Source organism: Dipodomys spectabilis, unplaced genomic scaffold (genome assembly GCF_019054845.1).
Source record: "Dipodomys spectabilis isolate Male_0828 unplaced genomic scaffold, ASM1905484v1 ptg000145l, whole genome shotgun sequence".
Taxonomy (NCBI): Eukaryota; Metazoa; Chordata; class Mammalia; order Rodentia; family Heteromyidae; genus Dipodomys; species Dipodomys spectabilis.
The window spans coordinates 16,047,592-16,066,863 of record NW_024870822.1 but is presented as its reverse complement, the minus strand read 5'-3'; the positions used below and the strand labels follow the sequence as shown (position 1 = coordinate 16,066,863).

The following is a 19,272-nucleotide window of genomic DNA, read 5'->3' as shown; positions in this document are numbered from 1 at the left end:
TAGTAGGAAATAGATATTAAGATTCTTTAAGACCATAGCCAGGGAAGCTCCATCAATTCTCAAAATACAATTTGTCCTGTAACAATGGGGTTAGCTATCTTATAACCCCACTATACCACTCTTGGGCATATATCCAAAGAAGTATAAGACAGTATCCAGCTCTGTTTACAACAGCCAAGCTGTGGAATCAGCCAGGGTATCCAACAGCCAGTAAGAATTTATGATCTATATAATATATATAGTGTATAATCCGTATTTCTATGTAATAAAACCCACCAAACGCTGTTTGAAAAAACTGAGGGAGGACATGGGAATATAACAGAGGATGAATTTGTCCAAAGAACTTTGTATCTATGCAATTTTCACAAAGAACCCCCCTTGTACTATTAATGTATGTAAGTATAGCAGGAGAATTGGTGTCTGATCTTCCTCAGCAAAGAGTAGGAAGCCTGGGATAGATGCAGGTTATGCTGGGGTAGGGCAGTGAAGCTCTTGCCTTTCATCTCTAGTCTCCAAGGGAAGAGTGGAAAGCTTGTGGCACTTAGAGAGGTAACCTTGGTCAAGTACTAGCCTTTACCAAGCTATATTCACTATTCTAAGCAAAACCAAGGATCTCAAGAGAGGAAGAGAATTTAAACTTTCTATAAATTTGACATATCTAAATCCCATGATATATTCTCCTTCCCAGAAATCTTCCTCTGAGAATAAAGTTTTTCTCCCAAGACCGCCTAAATGGCCAAATGAAAATGTTAACTACATTTTAGAAAAGTTTTAATTTGAACAACTTATGATTAAAAATACATTTTATAAATAATTTTTCCATAGACTTGATTGAGGATTGTTGCAAACTCTACAAAAAGACATACTGCAACACCAACAGATTAAAGAAATTACAAAAAATATAGCTTTAGCCCTCCTATTAAAAATACATTATACATCACACAGCATTTTCTTTGTGCAAAAAGTATGAGAGTGCTGTGTTAGGCATACTAAACATATTCACTCAAACAAAAGTAAACTTTAATACAGGTACTTTGCATAATAATGTGGGCACAGTTGAAATAATGAATCTTCCCCCCCACAAGTTAATATACCTTCGTTCAACATTTTACTTTTATTTTGTAGGCTTGAGGGCTGAACTTAGCCTTATACAAATGTGTGTGTGTGTGTGCGTGCACGTATTTATGTATGTATGTATATATGTATGTATGTATGAATGTAGTACGTATGTATGTATGAAAACAAATATCAGCTTTTGACATTGAGTAACCCCAATGTATATTTACAGTATTTTCAGAGATGGTGTTTTCCAAAGCAGTCTGTGTACATCTTCTCTGTTAAATAGCTCTTTAGAAAAATCAAATAATCAATTAGTGGACATCTTCTGTTGAGACTTCCAGTTTCCGCTGTGGGACAAAGAGAGTTCCAAAGGAGGTTTTATTAGCACCATCAAAATCCATACAGGATGGGCCAGGCAGCTTGGATGGTCCACCTGGGGTACGGAAGAAACTTTCAGCCACTAACTGTGACCCTTTGGGTGTTACAGGAACAGGCTGATTGGAAAGAAGAAGGGAAAAAAGGAGTCAAGTTCTCAGACAAACATGTGTGAGCAGACCCAGAACACTAGGCTAGATAAATGTGCCGCATGTTGGAATACTAGCATATCTTAACATTGGCTAGGGAAGCCTTGAAGGGTTTAATATTCTCATTACTTTTGCTAAAAGAAGACAAAACCTCATGATAATCCAGTAGGCCCTCTTCCTGGATCTGAAAGGAAGGCTGACTTTTAATCACTCCCTTTGCTATCCTTCTTCTCTCTAGAGTCTCCTATGATGTTATTTGGGGCATATTAATTCTAGGAATAATTAAATGAGAATGCTTTTACCTGTTGTGGCCCGGTCACAGCAATTGATTGTCCATTTGCTTGGCTCTGGCCTGGGACTGGTGAGTCATGGTTGGTGGCTCGTCCTTGTTGAGAGCCTGCATTTTCTGGTACAGTACTAACTGTTTCTATTCTTGGGGATACAGGAACAGCTCCTGTACCAGGCCCAGGGCTGGCAGACACCTGTACACTGGGAGATATGAGTCCCAAGTGTTGCAAGGTAAAGTTTACAATGGCTGAGCTTGGGTTCTGGACAGGAACGGGGTGGCTCGACGTGAGAGCCGGGCTGTTCCCAACAGGTACGGCTGCCACAGGAGTTGGTGAAACCATAAGCTTCAAAGGTGTCACATGAAAAGAGGGAAAATTAACAGCAGTGAGTTCAGATGATGTCACTGGGATAACACCTGGAAAAAAGGGGGGTGGGGAAGAGTTCTTAAAAGCACAGGAATTTGGCTGGGAAGTTTACAAGGCGTATCTGAACTTAAGACTGGCTCATGTTTGAAAGTATTCTTCATATACTCACCTGCGATGGGTGAGCCGTAGATCCTTTGGTTTGGGGAAAGTGTACCTGAGTTTTCTTTACTAGATAAAATGGATTCTGCCCCCAGGGATGAGCACTGAGTGAGAGGGATTAGGTATCCTGATGGGAACAAGGTCTAGAAAACAAGGAGGAAGGATTTATTTTACACAAAAATGGCCACGTGTCACTTCAGGACAATAGCCTTTGACTGTTTTTCTCACTGACCCAAGTTTTCCAATAGCTGGGATATAGGCAGCTCAGTCAGCCAGATACCAAAGGACAATGCCTCCCACTCATTCCAGTTTTTGCCCTGGAATAATACAGAATATTGATTTCTTAAATGCTACCCAAAGCTACTTAGTATTAAGGCTTACCTGGCACACTTCCCTTACACTGATGTCCTAAATACTGCTATGTCCTGCTATGATGTGACACTATGAGTACCAAGCTTAATGGAGGCCAACACCAGGTATGACAAGTTTGGACTTTTAACTACTGTTCTTGACTTGGGTAGGATGGTATTTCCCAAAGAGTATTCTGAGGAACACCAGTTCCTAGGGATGCAAACAGGCATTGCTTGATTCATGCTCAAATATGTTTAAGAAAAGCTTAAACAAAAGCCAACAGTATCTTTATTAGATAATTTTCTAGATACTGTACGTGGGCATGAATTATAAATCTCCAAGTAGGGTGTATTGTATTTACTATTGTCATATTATTTGGCAAATAAATTTTTGGTAAGGCTATTAAAAAGAGCTCATACTAAAAAGAAGAACATTTTAAGCAATGTTGATTTAGAGAAAGGAGTGGCCAAACTTTGGTCCAGGAGTATATCTAATCTTTTGCTTGATTTTGTCAAGGTTTCTTTGGAACACAGTCATGCCCAGCATTTATGTGCTGTCTGTGGCTGCTTGCCTGCTACACTGTCAGAGTTGAGTCGGCGTAACAGCCAAACAAATTTACTGCCTGGCCCTTTCTAGGAAGTCTGTTGACCCAATTTAGACCTAAGGAATTAGAATTTTTTGTACATGACTGCTTATTTGGATGATACCAAGCAAGCTTATATAAAAGTACTTCAGAGGCTGAAAATAACAGAACAAAAGGTGATCTGATTAATTCATATTAGAGATGCAGAATGCCATTAGGAAAAAGCAAAACAAAACCTTGAGGCAATAAAGTAAGTAATAATAGAAAAGGCTGAGGGTTACATGTACCTGCCATCCTGCCTGTTAGATCTCTGTGCTTCTCCAAACAGAAAGCTAAACTGCCTGAAAAGTGCTTTAGCCTCTCCATACTCAGGACTGGCGAAAGTTAAAAGCAACTCTTATAAATTGGGGAGCTCCTTTTTATGTTCCTTCAAACTTATTTTCTCTCCATTGCCAAAGCAATAGTCCACACTTCAATCTCTCTCCTACTAGGTCTTTCCCTTGGGAATCAGAGGATTTAGAATTTACAAAGCTGAAAATATACCACAGGTTTAAATTTTGTTTCTTAGAATCAGAAATAGAGAATTTTTTTAACACTTGCTCTGTTATTTTTAGTTATGTTCCTTGACGGGATAAATTATTACTACTGGTTTAACTGAAGCCTTCAGTGAAACCCATATTACTCTCATAATTATGTCTCCATAATAAATAATAATTGTCAATATAAATTATACTTATTAAAGTCTTTTAACCTATAATGCCAATTCTATTTAGAAAATATATTAAAATTATTAGCCTTAAAGAATGAATTTGACATAATTCCCCTCGAAAATTACGTCTTCCAGCCTAGTCATCCTGACTCCCATTTTTACCTTCAAATTGTTTTGTTTTCTCTATTCTTATCATCCACTATCTGATAAGTTTGTGTTTGTTTGGATACTGTCTTCTCTCCACCCCTAGAGTGTTTGGATTCTTGGTAAATGTTTGTTGGAATGAATTAGCACATGAAGCTTGCTCTGTCTTTCTTCCTTCTTTGTTCTGTTCATTTCATGCTAAAAAGGGTCAAAATGAACCCACAGAGGTTTAAAAAAAAAAAAGAAGCACGTTGCCTTCTACCCATTGAACACCCTAATCCTGAACGTCTCAGGGAGCAACAGGAGATCATTATTCAATCATACTCATTGGCCCAAAGAGATTATGGACCTCCCAGAAAATGAATGAAGCCAGCCTTGTGATTTTGCCCCTAGCATGTACATTAAATGAAAAATGATACTATGTGAGATAATACACATGTTTTGAATAGCTTTCATGGGGCCATCCTCAGGGAAAATTTGGCAAACTCTAAAGCTCCCTTAATAACCAGTTAGAGATAATGCCCTTCAGCTGATATGGTGTCTTTAAAAGACCAGAAACCTCTTTATGTATATTATCATGTAATAAATTCAATAATCCCATAGAAACTGTCATATGGCCATGGGCAAGAACTTAGAAGCAACCACAACTAAAGATGATACAGAGTGAGATCTGAATCCAGAGCAGTTTTTCTACTCAGTAAGTGTACAGTAAAAATATGTGGAACAGTTTCTTTCCTTCTTTCTTTCTTCCTTTCTTTCTCTCTCTCTCTCTCTCTCCTTTCTTTCTTTCTTTTTTTGCTGGTGGTGGGGCCTGAACTCTGGGCCTGGGTGCTGTCCCTCAGCTCTTCAGCTTTACCACGTAAGCCACAGCACCACTTTTGGTTTTTTCTGCTTATGTGGTCCTGAGGAATCGAACCCAGGGCCTCTTGCATGCAAGGCAAGCACTCTACCACTGAGCCATCTTCCCAGCTGCTGGAACAGTTTCTTGACAAATGAATACATGTAAGATGTAGGGAAGTAAATATCTTGTGTTAACGAAAGGGGCAAAATGAGAGTAACTTCTGCCTCCATGTTTAATTGAATTTACTCAGTCACACTGTCTTTCATAAATAATTGTCCTAAGACAGGAGAATGAGACAAGGTCTATAAAAGAACTAACACCTATGATATCTGCTCTGTGGATAGACATTCAATGTTACTTTATCCTGAGCTAATTTCCTAGGGTTAAAAAAAATTACCTAGCATGTCAATATCTATAGAAATCAAGACATCCAAGAAACCTACAAGTTACCAAGATTAGTTTGACTTTTCCATTTATACAACGTAGAAATTGTGATTGACATTTGAGGTAGGAACTGAAAATGAGGAACATATTATCTTCTAGGCAACAGATGCCAGGTACATGACATCAAACAAACACTGAAGAATGACTCAGAAAGCAGGAGTCACAGGAATCCTATGTCTGCTTATAAATTATTTATGACTTCATGACAGTTGTTTGCATTCCAGTATGGGATGGAGAAAGAGACTTGTGGACAACCACCTGTGATGCTTTAAAAAGAGCAAGTAATCCCTCCTCTGAAGGTTAAAAATGACTCTGCCTTCATCATAGTCAGAGGATTAGCTGTCCAGGCCTCTTTTGGATTACAGGATGCTAAGGAACGGTTCCCTTGTCTTCTGACATACTGTCTTTGATCTGCTAAATTTCACAAGCCACCAAATTTTTCTCTTTGAATCGGGTAGGAAATTTTTAAAAAAATTAAAGCACAATTCAAGGTTGTACTTACTGTGGAGACATTTCCAAGTCCTTTTAAATCGTCTTTAAATTTCTTTTTGGATCCACTGTCCTCCAGTATGCTTGCTCTCTTGGAGCCTTTTTCTCCAGCTGCCTCCCTGTTTCGGTTCTTTGTAGCTTGTCTCTCTGCTAAAGGCAGCAAGCTTCCAGGTCTGGAGGAGGCACTGGTCTTTGTGGCATCATTGGTGACCTTTTCAGTGGAGGCATCTGTGGAGTCGCTTGACCCAGTAGCTTTAGAGGAATGGGTGGAGCAGACTGTTGGGCTCAGGCCTTGGGGCGGTGTTATGGTTTGGGCTTGGGCAGGTTGCAAGTAGATGGCATAGGATGGGCCTGAAGGGGCCTGAGGTAGGATCACAGGCACTGCTGATGACAATGGACTAGGGATCAGGGGGACCACCCCCAGAGACTGGATGAGGGATGGTGCCATCAGCTCTAGCTCAGCATTTGCTGGGGCATCCAGAGGAGCCACTCGTTTGTAGTGCCCAGATCTTGCTAGCTGTACTTTCACTTTCTTTCTGGGTTCACTGAAAGATAAGATTTAGAACATGACACAATGGAAACACATTTGCTTCTAAATGTTCTATCACTTTAAACCCAAGGTGAAACCATTACAGAAACTATCATTTCTGTAATAACTGTGTAGGAGACATGGAACAGATTATCTCTGTAGTTTCCAAAGCTAGTGCTTATGCTCACACAAAGCAACTGATTTTAATAACACAATGTGAAAGTAATTCACTCTGTTACTAAAGAGCACTGCCAACTTACCTTGATTGCTCTTCTAACTGCATTTTACAAATAGCTGCGAGCTGATCCATTTTACTTGGGAAGGGTGGAGAATTCTGAGAACTCTCAGCTAGTAAAATAGAGAGGGGGTGTGTGTTAAAGCTTAAGAATAAATATTCACACAGATGAAATTTTACTGAGGTCAAAAAACTAGATAACATGTACTGCCCCCAAAGTTACAGGGCAATTAAACAGTGAATCCTACAAATGGCCATTTAAAAAAGAATAATATATACGTAACTTAGGCTTATGATTTAGGATCTTTGTGTAAAGATAGTGAAACACAAAATGTACCTTTGTTGTTCTTGACAGGGCTACTGGGAGCAGAATTTATCTTCCTCCGATCACTCTCTATACTCTTTACCAGTTTGATAAGAGATGGATGTCTAGTGAAGTTTGGTTTCCCACGTGTGGAAAAGAGGTTTTTGGCACAGTTCTCTTTTGTAGACTGCCTTACCTCCAAATCAGAGGTGGCAACAGGTATGACTGGGCTGGGGCCTGAAATGGAAAAAGGTCTGTATTAAAGGGGAGGGGATGATTTCAGCTTCCTCCTGAGATATGAAATCAAAATGTAGTTCCAAAATGATTAGAGAGCAACTGTGCTACTCTCCCACAGGCTTTCTTTTGTCAGATGCACTCTGACACAGTATTTCATGTTGTATTTCTGAAACCACACTGTATCAGTCCTTTGGGATTCAAGAAGGAGTAGTTTATGAATCCCCTTTAGATGAAGACATGCATTTGGAGATGTTCGAGTTTCCTATACAATATGAAATCTATTTGGTTATAACCTATATGCATCCTCCTGTAAATCTGAAGTCATCCCTAATTACATATAATACCTAATATAATCTGCATTGTATATAAGTAGTTGTGATACTGTACTATTTAGGGAATAATGATCAGAAAAGGTCTATATATGTTCAGTGCAGACAAACATTTAAAATTAAGACATTTTCATTGAGTGCTGGTGGCTTACGCTTATAATCCTAGTTTCTCAGGAGGCTGAGATCTGAGTACGCTGTTTGAAGCCAGCCTGGGCAGAAAGTCCTCTAGACTCTTAACTCCACTAATCTAACAAAAAAAAAAAGGTGGAAGTGGAGTTTTGGCTCAAGCAGTGGAGCACTAGCATTGAGGAAAAACTCAGGGACAGTGCTCAGGCACTTAGCTCAGGACTGGCACCCATGCACATATACATGCGCGTGCACACGTGCACATACAAATTCAGTATTTTCAACTTATTGTAAGTTGAATCCTTGGATGTGGAACATTCAGACATGGAAATGGACAATAACCAATGAAGAGCTAGACTGTAGTCACTCTTCATTTTCTTTCTTGGTGATGTATTAAAAAGTATATGTCCTGACTGGGCATCAGTGGCTCACATCTATAATCCTAGCTACTCAAGGAGGTGAGATCTGAAGATTGAGATCCAAAGCCAGCCTGGTCAGGAAAGTCCATGAGACTCCTGTATCTCTAGTTAACCACTATTTAAAAAAGAAAAGAAAAGAAAAGCCAATAGTGGAGCTGTGATTCAAAGTGGTAGAGCACTAGCCTTGAGCACAAAAGGATAGCACCCAGGCCCTAGGTCATGCCCCAGGACTGGCACCAAAAAAACCAAAATTATGTCTTATCACCAGACCTGATGAATATGATCCGTATACTTGCTCCACTGGTTAGGCTACTTTTGGAAAATGCACCCAGAGAGGAAAGCAGACACACACAATGTCTGATGCAAGATGTCTCAGCTAGCAGCATGAGGGTTTGGGGTATGTATCTGGTTAGTATAGTCCCACAACCTTCATTCCAGATTCCTGGACCAGAACATCTCTCCCTGAAATGCTTCTAAAATTTCAGTAACCTTGCAATAGTGCCATTGTCCTTTCCACTTCACAGAAGAGGAAACTGAGTCTTGGAGAAGTAACTTGACTGAGGACACAGAGCTAATAGATGGTAGAGCTGAGACTAGAACCTAAGGCTCCCCATCTTTCTGTGGTTCACATTCTTGCCATTTTCCAGTGCTTCTGTGTATAGATATTTGATGGGATGCAAAAATATGAGCATTTCAGTGTTGAATATTAGAAACATCTACCTTGAAACCAGATTAGATTAATTTCTCATTCTCAATGTGTTACAGTTCTTGATGTTTTTACTGAACAGAATATGAGAGCAACCATGTATATGCTCTCTGAAGCTTTCAACTTTTTAAATCCATTCACTTTCAAATTTTACTTCCTGGATACAGGGTGAGAGAAGGTGGTTATGGAGATTACATATCTAATGTCACCAGTAGCCAACTCTATATGGGCACTCATCTTTAATAGCTTTTAGTCATTTATATTTGTCCTTCCCATATGGAGTTGGAAAGAAAAGTCTCTCCAAATGTGAATTAATTTGAAAAAGAATTTTAAAAATGAAAGAAAAAATACATACCACTGCTATTTAGACTGATTTCTGGGCCTGTCCATTTAAAAGCTGGTTTTCTTCCTCTTTCCTCTGTAACATGAACTTTCTTGATAAGATTCAGGCTACTCAGAACATTAGCTATATCATACAATCTCCTAATTTTTGCTAGGAAAAAAAAAGATATATGCCACTTAACAGAATAATGAAAGATCAAAAGATTCTGCTTCATAAGAAATTCATGTATATTCTAAGAGCTGCCCTGTCACTGTCAGACAGGAACATCTGACTCCTTTTAAGTTATTCTACGGCTGCCCCTTTAATTAAAACCAAGAAGAGGTTTAAAATATTTAAAAGTCAGTTGCTGCTGGTACTGAATTTTGCAATGACAACAGTACACTTTGAAAACAGAAAAATAACTTGATGAAATCACCAGACTTATAAAAACTTGCCATTCTTAAATATCTTCTGAGGAATCAGAAGACTTTTTGTGAACAAATAGAAATAAAGCATTAGTAAATGTATTGCTTTTCTATTCACAATAGCATATAAAACAAGATTTCTTTCATAGCATGAAGTATGGAGAATTCTGTACCCCCAAGGACATTTGTACATTTTTAGGTTTTTAAGTGATAGGCAACTTATAGATCTGTTAATTCTACAAATCTCATGATTTAAAAATGTTTTTGTTACAAAGAATCTATGTTAACTTCTGTTTGATAGTACAAAATTTCAAATGGAGTCTCCCTTCATAGCCATTCCAGAAGGTTCTGAGTTCCCTGAGGATGTAGCAAATTACACATCTGCACTTCCAGAAATAGCTAAATGCTATAACCAGTGAAACAGGGAGCTGAAAACTGTCTGGTGACTCAGAAAAAAACAGGTGACCCATTTGTAGTACAGGGATGTGGTTTCTCAAATTGCAGATCTCCCAAGCCAACTGCCTGTACTACTGTCTTTACTCTCTACTTAGTTGTCTTTAAATAAATATGTATCAATCTAGGGATGTCTGAATGTACTTCTGAGACTAGAACAGCTTTACAGGCTAGGATGGCATTTCCAGGTGAACTCCTGGACAATTCCTGTGACCTCTGAGGTCAGTCAGGGTGGCTCTGCCTCACTATATGGCTGGGTCCTGGGAAGCCACCTACATCTAGTACAGACCCCAGAAGAGAAAAGCATTCACTAGATGCCTTTCTCAGGCACTTCTTTTCACAACTTCTCTCTATTCCTTGCAAAGACTGGCACAGGGATCAAGGCAAACTCTGTGTTAGAATCCTAGAGTCCCTTTCAAATTTAAGATAATCTGGCTAAAACTCTTCTTTCAAAACCGACAGGCCATTTATATTGTAGGTCATTCTGGGGGATATTTTTTCATAGGAGTTATTTATACCTCAACACATCAGTATTAGTGCAGAGAGCAGAGATCAAGGAACCCAATTCTTCTTTACAATTTATTGCTCATTCAGACCTTAGATAGTACAGATTCTATGACTTTGTTACAGTATCATGTGAAGCCAAAGTATCTAACAAATAAGAATAGTTATACATATCTTTGATCCCCACAGGCCAGTACCACCATACCTGCTGAAAAGTAAAGGTAGAAAAGCCAAACTAGACAGGATGTGTTCAGTGCTCTATACATTTGGAAATAAGCTAATAATAGAAACGTTATTGTTTGTGATTAGATTTAAGCTCCACAGAAGTCCATGACACTTACTTTTAAACTTGCTTTTATCCAAATCTTCCACATGGTCTTCCCCAATTAAAATCTTGGCAGCAATTTCTAAGCTTACTATCTGAGGCGTTGACACTAAAAACAGCATCACAAATTTCTGGCTCATCACTCTTAAGGACTTATCTTTGCGGCTGTTTACAGAAGCTTTGGGGAAAGAAGATTAGAGAATTAAAATTCGTGAGGGGACAAGTGACTTCTAAAGTGACAAGGCTAAAAATACTACCACCTGATCATCCAGCTGACAACTGCAGTGTTTTAGCATTACAGCCAAGTAACTATATAGAAGAGAGCAAGCTCATGAGAAATGTCTGAGCTTTTCTTTCTTTCTTTTTTTTTTTTTTCATTCATTACTGGAGATTGAACTCAGGGCATCATTCTATCCTTTGAGCCATATACCTAGTCTTTTTGCTCATTTTTCTAGTTTATCAGATAGTGTGTCACATAAACTTTACCCAGGATGGCCTCCAACCACAGTCCTCATCTCTGTCTTGAGATTATAGAGCTGTGCCACCTTGCTCAGCTAGTATGGACTTTTCCATGCCATTGCTTACCTGCCCGAAATTCCACTCCAGGAAGTTCAACAAAACACATGTCTTGGTGTCCATTTTGGCCAGTGTTTGATTTGATGATATGGTCCTCAATACTGTAACTCTTAATAAAGTCAAACTCTTGTTCATACTCTTTCTTTTTGATCATCATAATCTGTTCAGCATACTTATTCTCCTCTCCAACACTCTTCAGAGTACCAAGGGTTTTGTTGAGATTGTGTCGCCCATGCCAAGTGTACCTGTTTTTGGCAAGGCGGCTCACCATGTGTAAGCTCTCTAAGACATTCACTATATCATAAATTCGCCGACGCTCAACATCTACAAAGAATATGATTGTAGGTTAATAGGTCACTTTTGTGTTTTGGAAGTGAGTCACTTCTTCTGTGGGCTTTTAGTCAATAGATTCAAGGTAATATAATTTTATTTACTACTGAAAACAACAGGGTGAAGGTGGAAGAGATACAGCAATGTTCTCAAAGGTAGAAAGGCAACATCTATTGATTATCTAATACGTACCAAGGCACAGACATTTTATCCTAACTTGTGAAGCAGTTACTTTAATGACCAGGACAAAGCTTACCTAGGGAATACCCAAGTCTTACACACACACCTGCTTATCAAATTCACACAACAGGTCTAAAATTATGAGATTTTAGAAAAAAATAAGATGGACTTTTTAAAAACTGACAAAAAATTAGGAAAGTATAACTCTCTTTGAGTCTAACTTCTCCTACATCCTTGCTACTACTAATGATGTTGGTAGTAGTAACTCTTATGACTTGCCCAATCTAGTTAAATTGAATTATCTGGCATAGCTCACATCTTCAAGATTAAGATTAAGGTATTTATATAACTTTCGAAAAACATTTCTAATTTGCCATACATTCTTTTAGTTATAACTAGCTTCAGGTCTGTGAAAGACACAATAGCTTTTGCCAAACACCAAAATACTCCCCAAACCAGTCTTCAGCCTGGTGGTGGCAGGGTGGCAGGGAGTACAACCTGGTTCTATCTACAGGAGGTGCCAATCAATGTAACAACCAAGAAGGTTTTGGCTCCTCAAGAAAAGAGTCAAGAGGAAAGTTCAGAATTGTAGCTGTTTGTGAAACAGAGACAATAAAACAATGTTGCCTTTCTGTAAAGCTTTAGACAACCTCAGCAAAAAGTAAGCATATCATTTTCATGTTTCTGAGATTCATTGCAATTAAAAGCCATTCATCTTTATCCTCAGATTAATAGGACTTTGGACACCTATCAGTTCCCTATAGCCTTATTTATGTCTGCTACAAACACTGCTTCTGAGCATACAACTGAGGAGTTAAGTCCATAAACCCAAGTTTAATTATTAACCTTTTAAGCAAACTTTTTGTACTTACTAAGTTCTTCAGCTACCTCATCAAGACAGATGTCATTATTCACAGCAGGATTGGGATAATTAGGATACCGGGCTAAGAACTTGTGACACAACAATCCTAAACTTTTATCTTTTCGACTTGGTTGAGATTTCTCATATTCATCACCAGATAAGTGGTCCTACAAAGGAAAAGGTGAACAAATTTATTCTAAAATTCATTTTTGCCAGATTTATTAGGGGTGTGTGAGCTCCGTGACCAACACCTCTTACACACCTTTTCTATACATGCTAAGCTTGTACAACTACAAAGTAGGAGGTAAAAAAAGACAAAGTTGGGTAAGCCAGTACAATTTGCTTAGCAAATCCAAAAGCTGGAATGAAAGTCACTAAAAGTTTCAGAATTCCCAGTGTTTGTGTGTATTTGATGGGATCAGGAATGTTCATGGAGTTTAGTAACAGTCAGAAAGCAGTGCTGATTAATATTATATTACTGGCACTTCTGTTTTTGTTCTTGTTTTTCTTTTCTTTCTTTTTTTTTTTTTGCTGGTCCTGGGGCTTCAATTCTGGGCCTGGGCACTGTCCCTGAGCTTCTTAGGCTGAAGGTTAGCACTCTACCACTTGTGCCACAGTGCCACTTCTGGCTTTTTCTGAGTAGTTTATTGGAAATAAGAGTCTCATGAACTTTTCTGCCAGGGCTGGCTTCAAACCATGATCCTCAGATCTCAGCCTATTGAGTAGCTAGGATTACAGGTTTGAGCCAGTGCCTAGCAATTGCTGGCACTTCTGCAAGAGCTTCAAAACCTTCCCCCCTCCCAACATCTCCCCTGCCCTGCCTCCCCATTCCCAACCTAGTCCTCTGAAACCTACGTGTAAACAGTCTTTGGCCTCAGGTAATCCACTTCTATTGTCAAATAATCCCCTTTTCTGATCTCTGCTTCGGATCTCAGGGCTCACAGCACTGATAAGCATTTTCAGATTGGCTGTTGGTGTCCATGGCTCTCCCTGGGATGCTTCTTTGGGTTTGGTGGGCGTGGTTAAAGGGCCAAAATCGGGCTGTCTCTCAGGTAGAGCTATATTCACCTTAGTGGACTCTTTCAGGGGGGTTTTCATCAGTCCCCTTTTATGTGGTTCAAAAAAGAGGTTTTCCTAGTTCAAAAGAAGTAAATAATTAAATCTCTTGTAAAACAGGACTTATCAGGTAAATTTTGATTCTAAAATTATGTAATATAGAGAATATTGCTAAGAAGAAAATGCCTAATGTGATTGCACAGTTGACTAGAAAGTATATCCCAATGATTAGCTTCCCATTTAACACCTATTCTATTTTGTTTGCTCCTTTGTTTCCAATGGGGTTTTGTTATGTCACCCTGCCTGGTCTGAAACTCACAACCCTCCTGCCTCAACCTCTAGAGTGCTGGGATTACTGGCATGGGATACTATGCCTTGGCTGTTACTGCATTCTAGAATTTAAGTCTCATTTTCAGTTTTGCAAAAGAATGGATCTAAATGTTTTCATTTAATTCATGTTTAACTTAGGATTTATAATTTCCAATTAACTTCTAATTAATTAATTTTTGATTAATTTGGATTTATTTCTGATTCTATTTTGAAATAACTTTAGATTTAAAGAAGTGTTCTAAAGATAGTTATAAATGAGTATAGGGGCTGGGAGGGTGGCTCAGTGGTAGAGTGCTTGCTTTGCATGCATGAGGCCCTGGGTTCAATTCCTCAACACCACATAAGCAGAAAAAGCCAGAAGTGGCGCTTTAGCTCAAGTGTTAAGAGTGTTAGCCTTGAGCTGAAGAACTGAGGGACAGCGCCCAGGCTCAGAGTTCAAGCTCCACGACCATAAAATAAAATAAAAATGAGTATAAGACCCATAGAACAGAAACCATTATCTACCTAGTATAATAGCTGCATTTAGTGAGTGCTGAATTAAAACACTATTTACATGAAGGAGGAGGAGAACCAAGCAGATAAAATGAGGGCCAACATATGCCAGATTTATCTAGAAAGTCCTCAGTGCTTAAAAGTGGGTCTTCTAACCAGAAAAGTCTGCACTTTCAACATCTATTATACCCAGGGAGAAATGGGGCCAATAAAAACTAGCTGCCTAAAGTCATAAACCTAGCTCCTGGCAGAAGCAGGGCTGCCATTGAGAAAAAAGAGGGTAAGTTAAATAAAACTAATGGAGACCTATGTCCACAGGAACTTCATATACTTTAAAAAAAAATACATCTGTATTAATTTTAGAAGAAAATACTTGGAATGGCTGTAATTGAAAAGAAAGAGATTCATTAAACTCTTCAATAACTTTAGAAATATAGATGAAAGATACTATTTTCTGTCTATGACATTTAAGGATTTATCAAGAGCTTTTCTATGTGTAATGTTAACAGAATCTTGCCAAACATGACATCAGGCTGTATAAGGTCACACATGACTAGAACACAGACCTTCCCATGCCATGCCATGTATGTAGTATTTGCATGGAAGTTCGTGTGATTGATCCCATGAGATGTACCCAAGGAGGTACTGACCTAAGGATGGAGGGCTTCTAAAAACTGCAGCTCTTGGCCTCACCATACCAGGACAAATAGTGATTTTCTTCTTTTACTAATATCTAATACCCATAGGAAGCTTTTATGCAAGTTCACTTTATAAAAAAAGGCACTAGTTGAATATCAATCCACATATCCTTGCTGACAATGTTTTCTTAATTTTTCAAATAACTTATTTCTGTCTTAAACAGTATTTCAAACCCCAATATTTAAAGAAGTTGACAATTTCATAGAAAATTGCCTTAAAAGGAAATCATATTTAGTAAAGACAAATGCCTGTTTTGAGTTTGAGCTGTTCAAGAATCCTTGCGCTGGAATACAACAAATTTTTTTATTCTTAAAATTACCTTTTATCTCGTTTATCTCGTTAAAATTACCCTTTATCTCCTTTAGACTGCCATGAAATCATTAAACCAGGAATATGACTAACCCTGGGCAACCCCCTCCTCTTCAAAAATTAAAATTTCCTTCCTTCTGGATGTTTAAAAGGGGAAGCCAAAAATCAAACATTAACAAGAGGCTAGAAGATGAAACATTAAGTCAGGATAACACTACACTTTAAAATGCAGTGGTGAATAAAAATACAGCAGTTAAAAAAATACCTTTTCGTTCTCCATTCTGTCAATTTCTCACACATTTAGTGTTCCTTTAAAAATGATAAATCTGGAGCTCCTCCTCAATTCTCAGTTCAAGTATTCCAATCAATTCTAATAAAAAGCTTAATATCCTTAAATAAAAAAAAGGAAATACAAAAAAGAGAAAATCAAGAATGAGTAGATCTGAAAATCCCTTCACAGACAGAAGAGGTCAGGGATACAAGAGGTGACTGCAACAAAGACTAATGAAAAAAAATTACAAACTAGACTTAGATTTTATTGGGCAGAGAATCCCAACAAACAGGTAAATTCCTTCATAAAACCCATCTACTGCCTAAGACTTCAAGCAACCGCAAAACTTTCAGTGACAGTCCTCTCCCATCTTTGGAGAAGGCGGGCCATTCTCCCGCGCCCACCGAATACACTGTAGCAAGCACCCACCTGTCCACAGATCAGGGCTCGGGCTCTGGATAGAGCACACGAATTCAGGTTCTGGATGAGCACACCGGACCCCAAGTATCTCAATACCCGTCTGCATCTAGATGTTTGAATTTCACCCCTAATATACACGTGCGCAGGCGCAGCGACAAAGTTTTGGTAAGTCGCTTGATAGGAAACTTCTAAATTCTGCTCCAAAACGCTAAGCGTACGGCTAGGCATTTAAAGGACGCCTTATAATTAAGACTTTTTCCTTTACAGAAAAGCTTCCTTAAAGCCTTAGAGCGCCTTGTACTCCCTGCTCAGGTGGCCGATTCACGCCACGATGTTCGACTCCACCACGATGGGCTACTGTTGCTTAGTAAGCCATCCAGGTACAGACCCCACGCCGTCACCAGCTCCGCGCCCGGAGAGCTTCCCCCTCCTCCCGGGAAACTGCACCGCCCTTCGTCAGGCCGCCAGTCCACAGCCCGCCCGACAGTTCCTAGATAGCATCCCCGTGGTTGCCAGAGCAACGGTTCCAGTCCAATCAGAGAGCCGGCTCCAGGCCTGCGATTGGCTGACGGCTCTAGGGGCGTGGCCGGACCTTCCGCCTCCGATTTAAAAATTTGGCGCGGAAAGTCGGACCGTGGCCGGCACCGCCCCTTAGTTGCGCGGGGCTTGAGCGCGGGCAAACCCGCGCCCGGAACCAAGGCATCCTCGCCCCTCCCCCTTACTCGCCCCCCCGCCCTTCTGCGCGGGAGCTCAGCTCCTCCCTCCAAGGCCCCCGGCGGAGCGAGAGGCGGGAAACGGCCGCCGCCGCCGCCGCCGCTGCCCGCCCAAGCTCGCTCCTATTGCCGGCAGTCCTGGCGCGGCGTCCCTCTGCGTTCCGCTGACCTGTCAGTCCACCTCACAGTTGGAGCCGGCGGCGGCTGATCCCGAAGTCCTGGGCACTCCTTATCCGCCCAGGCCCAAGACTCAGGGTGTCTGTCGGGCGGTCAGTCTTTTCCCGCCGCGCCGAGGTGGGGTGCCAGAGGGACACGCCTGGACCAGGACTGGCGGGCCGGCGGGCGGGCAGAGGGAACGTGACCGTGCTGGAGCAGTCAAGTCCCCGATTTGAAATTAACCCGCTCCCGGCGCGAGCCGCTCCCGCGGGCAGGGAGGGCCGCTCCCCTCCCCCACGCCCTCTCCTCCCGGCCGGGACCCCGCGCGCCAATCGGAGACTGTCCGCCTCCGCTGCCGGCGAATCAGGATGCAGGCACCGCCCTCGGGTTCCGCCTTCACAGCGGAGCCTGGGGGATGGGGAGGGGGGGGGGAAGAAAGTTCTGCAACTTTTTTTTTTAAATGCATCCCTTTATCCTTTATCCTGACTTGAAGTTGGGGGGGGGAATGAAATTTGGCCTGTTCACGGCTAGCGAGCGGAGATGAGGGCGTCCTGCGATTCCAGAGTGAGTCCATCTTACCACAGCGCAGCCCGGGGTTCGCTCACCTGCCCTCCGGACCCTCTTCCATCCGGGGCACGTATTGTATCGCGCTGCTCAGTACCTGCTCACCCGGCTGCCAGACACTGGTGCGCCGAAGAAGCTTGGCTATTGGTGCCCAGCTTCACTAGGGCGCGGGGCTTTGGTCCATGTGTGAGAATTCAGGTGTGGAGAGGTGGGGCGGGGGGTGAAGCTGAAAACCCGCCACGCCTGTCCTGGAACCCCGTGTCTTCCCTCCCAGTCTCTTACCCACGCCTTTTCTCTTCCCTGTTGTCTTCTCTTGTTTTCCTCTGTCTTTTCTCTCTCTCCCCCTTGCTTCCAAGCCTCAGGTGGCACCAGCCTGATATATTGTAGAGTTTCTGTAGTAGCATCAGAGTTAAGAGACCCTACAGTCCTCATTTTGCAGGAGGGGGAAACCGAGGCGGGTGGGCGCCAGGGCGCTGCCTGGTTCCGCCTGGATTTTTCGCATCCGTGTTGACTTACTGTGTTATTCTCTGCTTGAAAGCGGTTCCTCTTTTCTGGAGACCTGTGCTGGGGTTGCTGGACCGCATGTGTTGCCCAGCCTCTCCAAGGTGGGGCGGGAGGCGGGGGACGGGGGGTTCCAGGACAGTTTAGTTCAGACTCTTCCGCCTGTATATCTGAAATCTTTAAACGCCATCAAGACCCGGGGCCAAGCCAAGTCCCAACGTTTCACTGGCGTGTCAATGAATCATTCGTTGCTGACTCGCAGCGCGAGACATTATTATTTTTTCCTGGACAAGGGCGGAGATACTCTCCCACTAAAAGCCAGGGGCTTGGGTGGGGGCATTTTCCCACGGACTACAGGCCACCAGATTGTTAGCACCTTCTGTAACTGCTTGTAGTAGCTATAGGAGACACGGGTCCCTGGGTAGCCGGCTTCAGGCAAGTACTACTCAAGAACATGCTTCAATCTGAAAGTTGGCCTTTCAGGTGCTGTGAAAAAGGAGCCGGCTGCCTGTAGCTCTTGGGTGTAAAATAAACCAGTCACAGGGCAGAGCCCCTGATTCTTACATGGTGGGGCAAGGTGGGGTTTAAAAGCATTAACAAAAGGTGGATGGCTGGTGCTTCTTCTTTAGCCATTATCTGTCTCCCCTATGATCTGTCATACCTCTCCCTCTACCCATTCGTGTCCAGTGGGCCCCTAAGTCCCTTCTTTAAAGATACTCTTCAGCAGCACCCTGCCGGATGGCCTTATTTCAGAGATGCAGGGCCATTTACACTGCAGGGGTATTGAGTGCTAAGTATCTATAAGGCAAATAGTGCAGGTGACATTTCACAGATGGCTTCAGATGATGACATCTTGCTTCCTACTCAGCTCAGGTGTTAAAGCATGAATTATGACTTGGCAATCGAAGCAGAGCACTGTAAAGTAATAAACCCAAGGTCTCAC

The 19,272-nt window shown here is 41.4% G+C and overlaps 1 protein-coding gene across 3 annotated transcripts; it reads right to left on the bottom strand.

Moving 5' to 3' along the window:
- Nucleotides 1-754: 754 nt before the first annotated feature.
- Nucleotides 755-18,365, bottom strand: E2f8 (E2F transcription factor 8). 3 transcript variants are annotated; one of them, XM_042691740.1, is made up of 13 exons: nt 18,345-18,365; nt 15,970-16,094; nt 13,674-13,952; nt 12,829-12,985; nt 11,456-11,770; nt 10,887-11,048; nt 9,197-9,334; nt 7,058-7,261; nt 6,746-6,833; nt 5,970-6,501; nt 2,406-2,538; nt 1,886-2,286; nt 755-1,553 (listed from the first exon to the last, which is right to left on the bottom strand). In XM_042691740.1, exons 2-13 carry the CDS (start codon nt 15,982-15,984, stop codon nt 1,371-1,373), a joined length of 2,607 nt encoding a protein of 868 aa, XP_042547674.1. In that variant the 5' UTR covers nt 15,985-16,094; nt 18,345-18,365; the 3' UTR covers nt 755-1,370. The 3 variants fall into 3 exon arrangements, with proteins under 3 accessions (XP_042547674.1, XP_042547672.1, XP_042547673.1); XM_042691738.1 differs by lacking the exon at nt 18,345-18,365 and adding an exon at nt 17,278-17,482; XM_042691739.1 differs by lacking the exon at nt 18,345-18,365 and adding an exon at nt 16,405-16,797.
- Nucleotides 18,366-19,272: the final 907 nt, after the last annotated feature.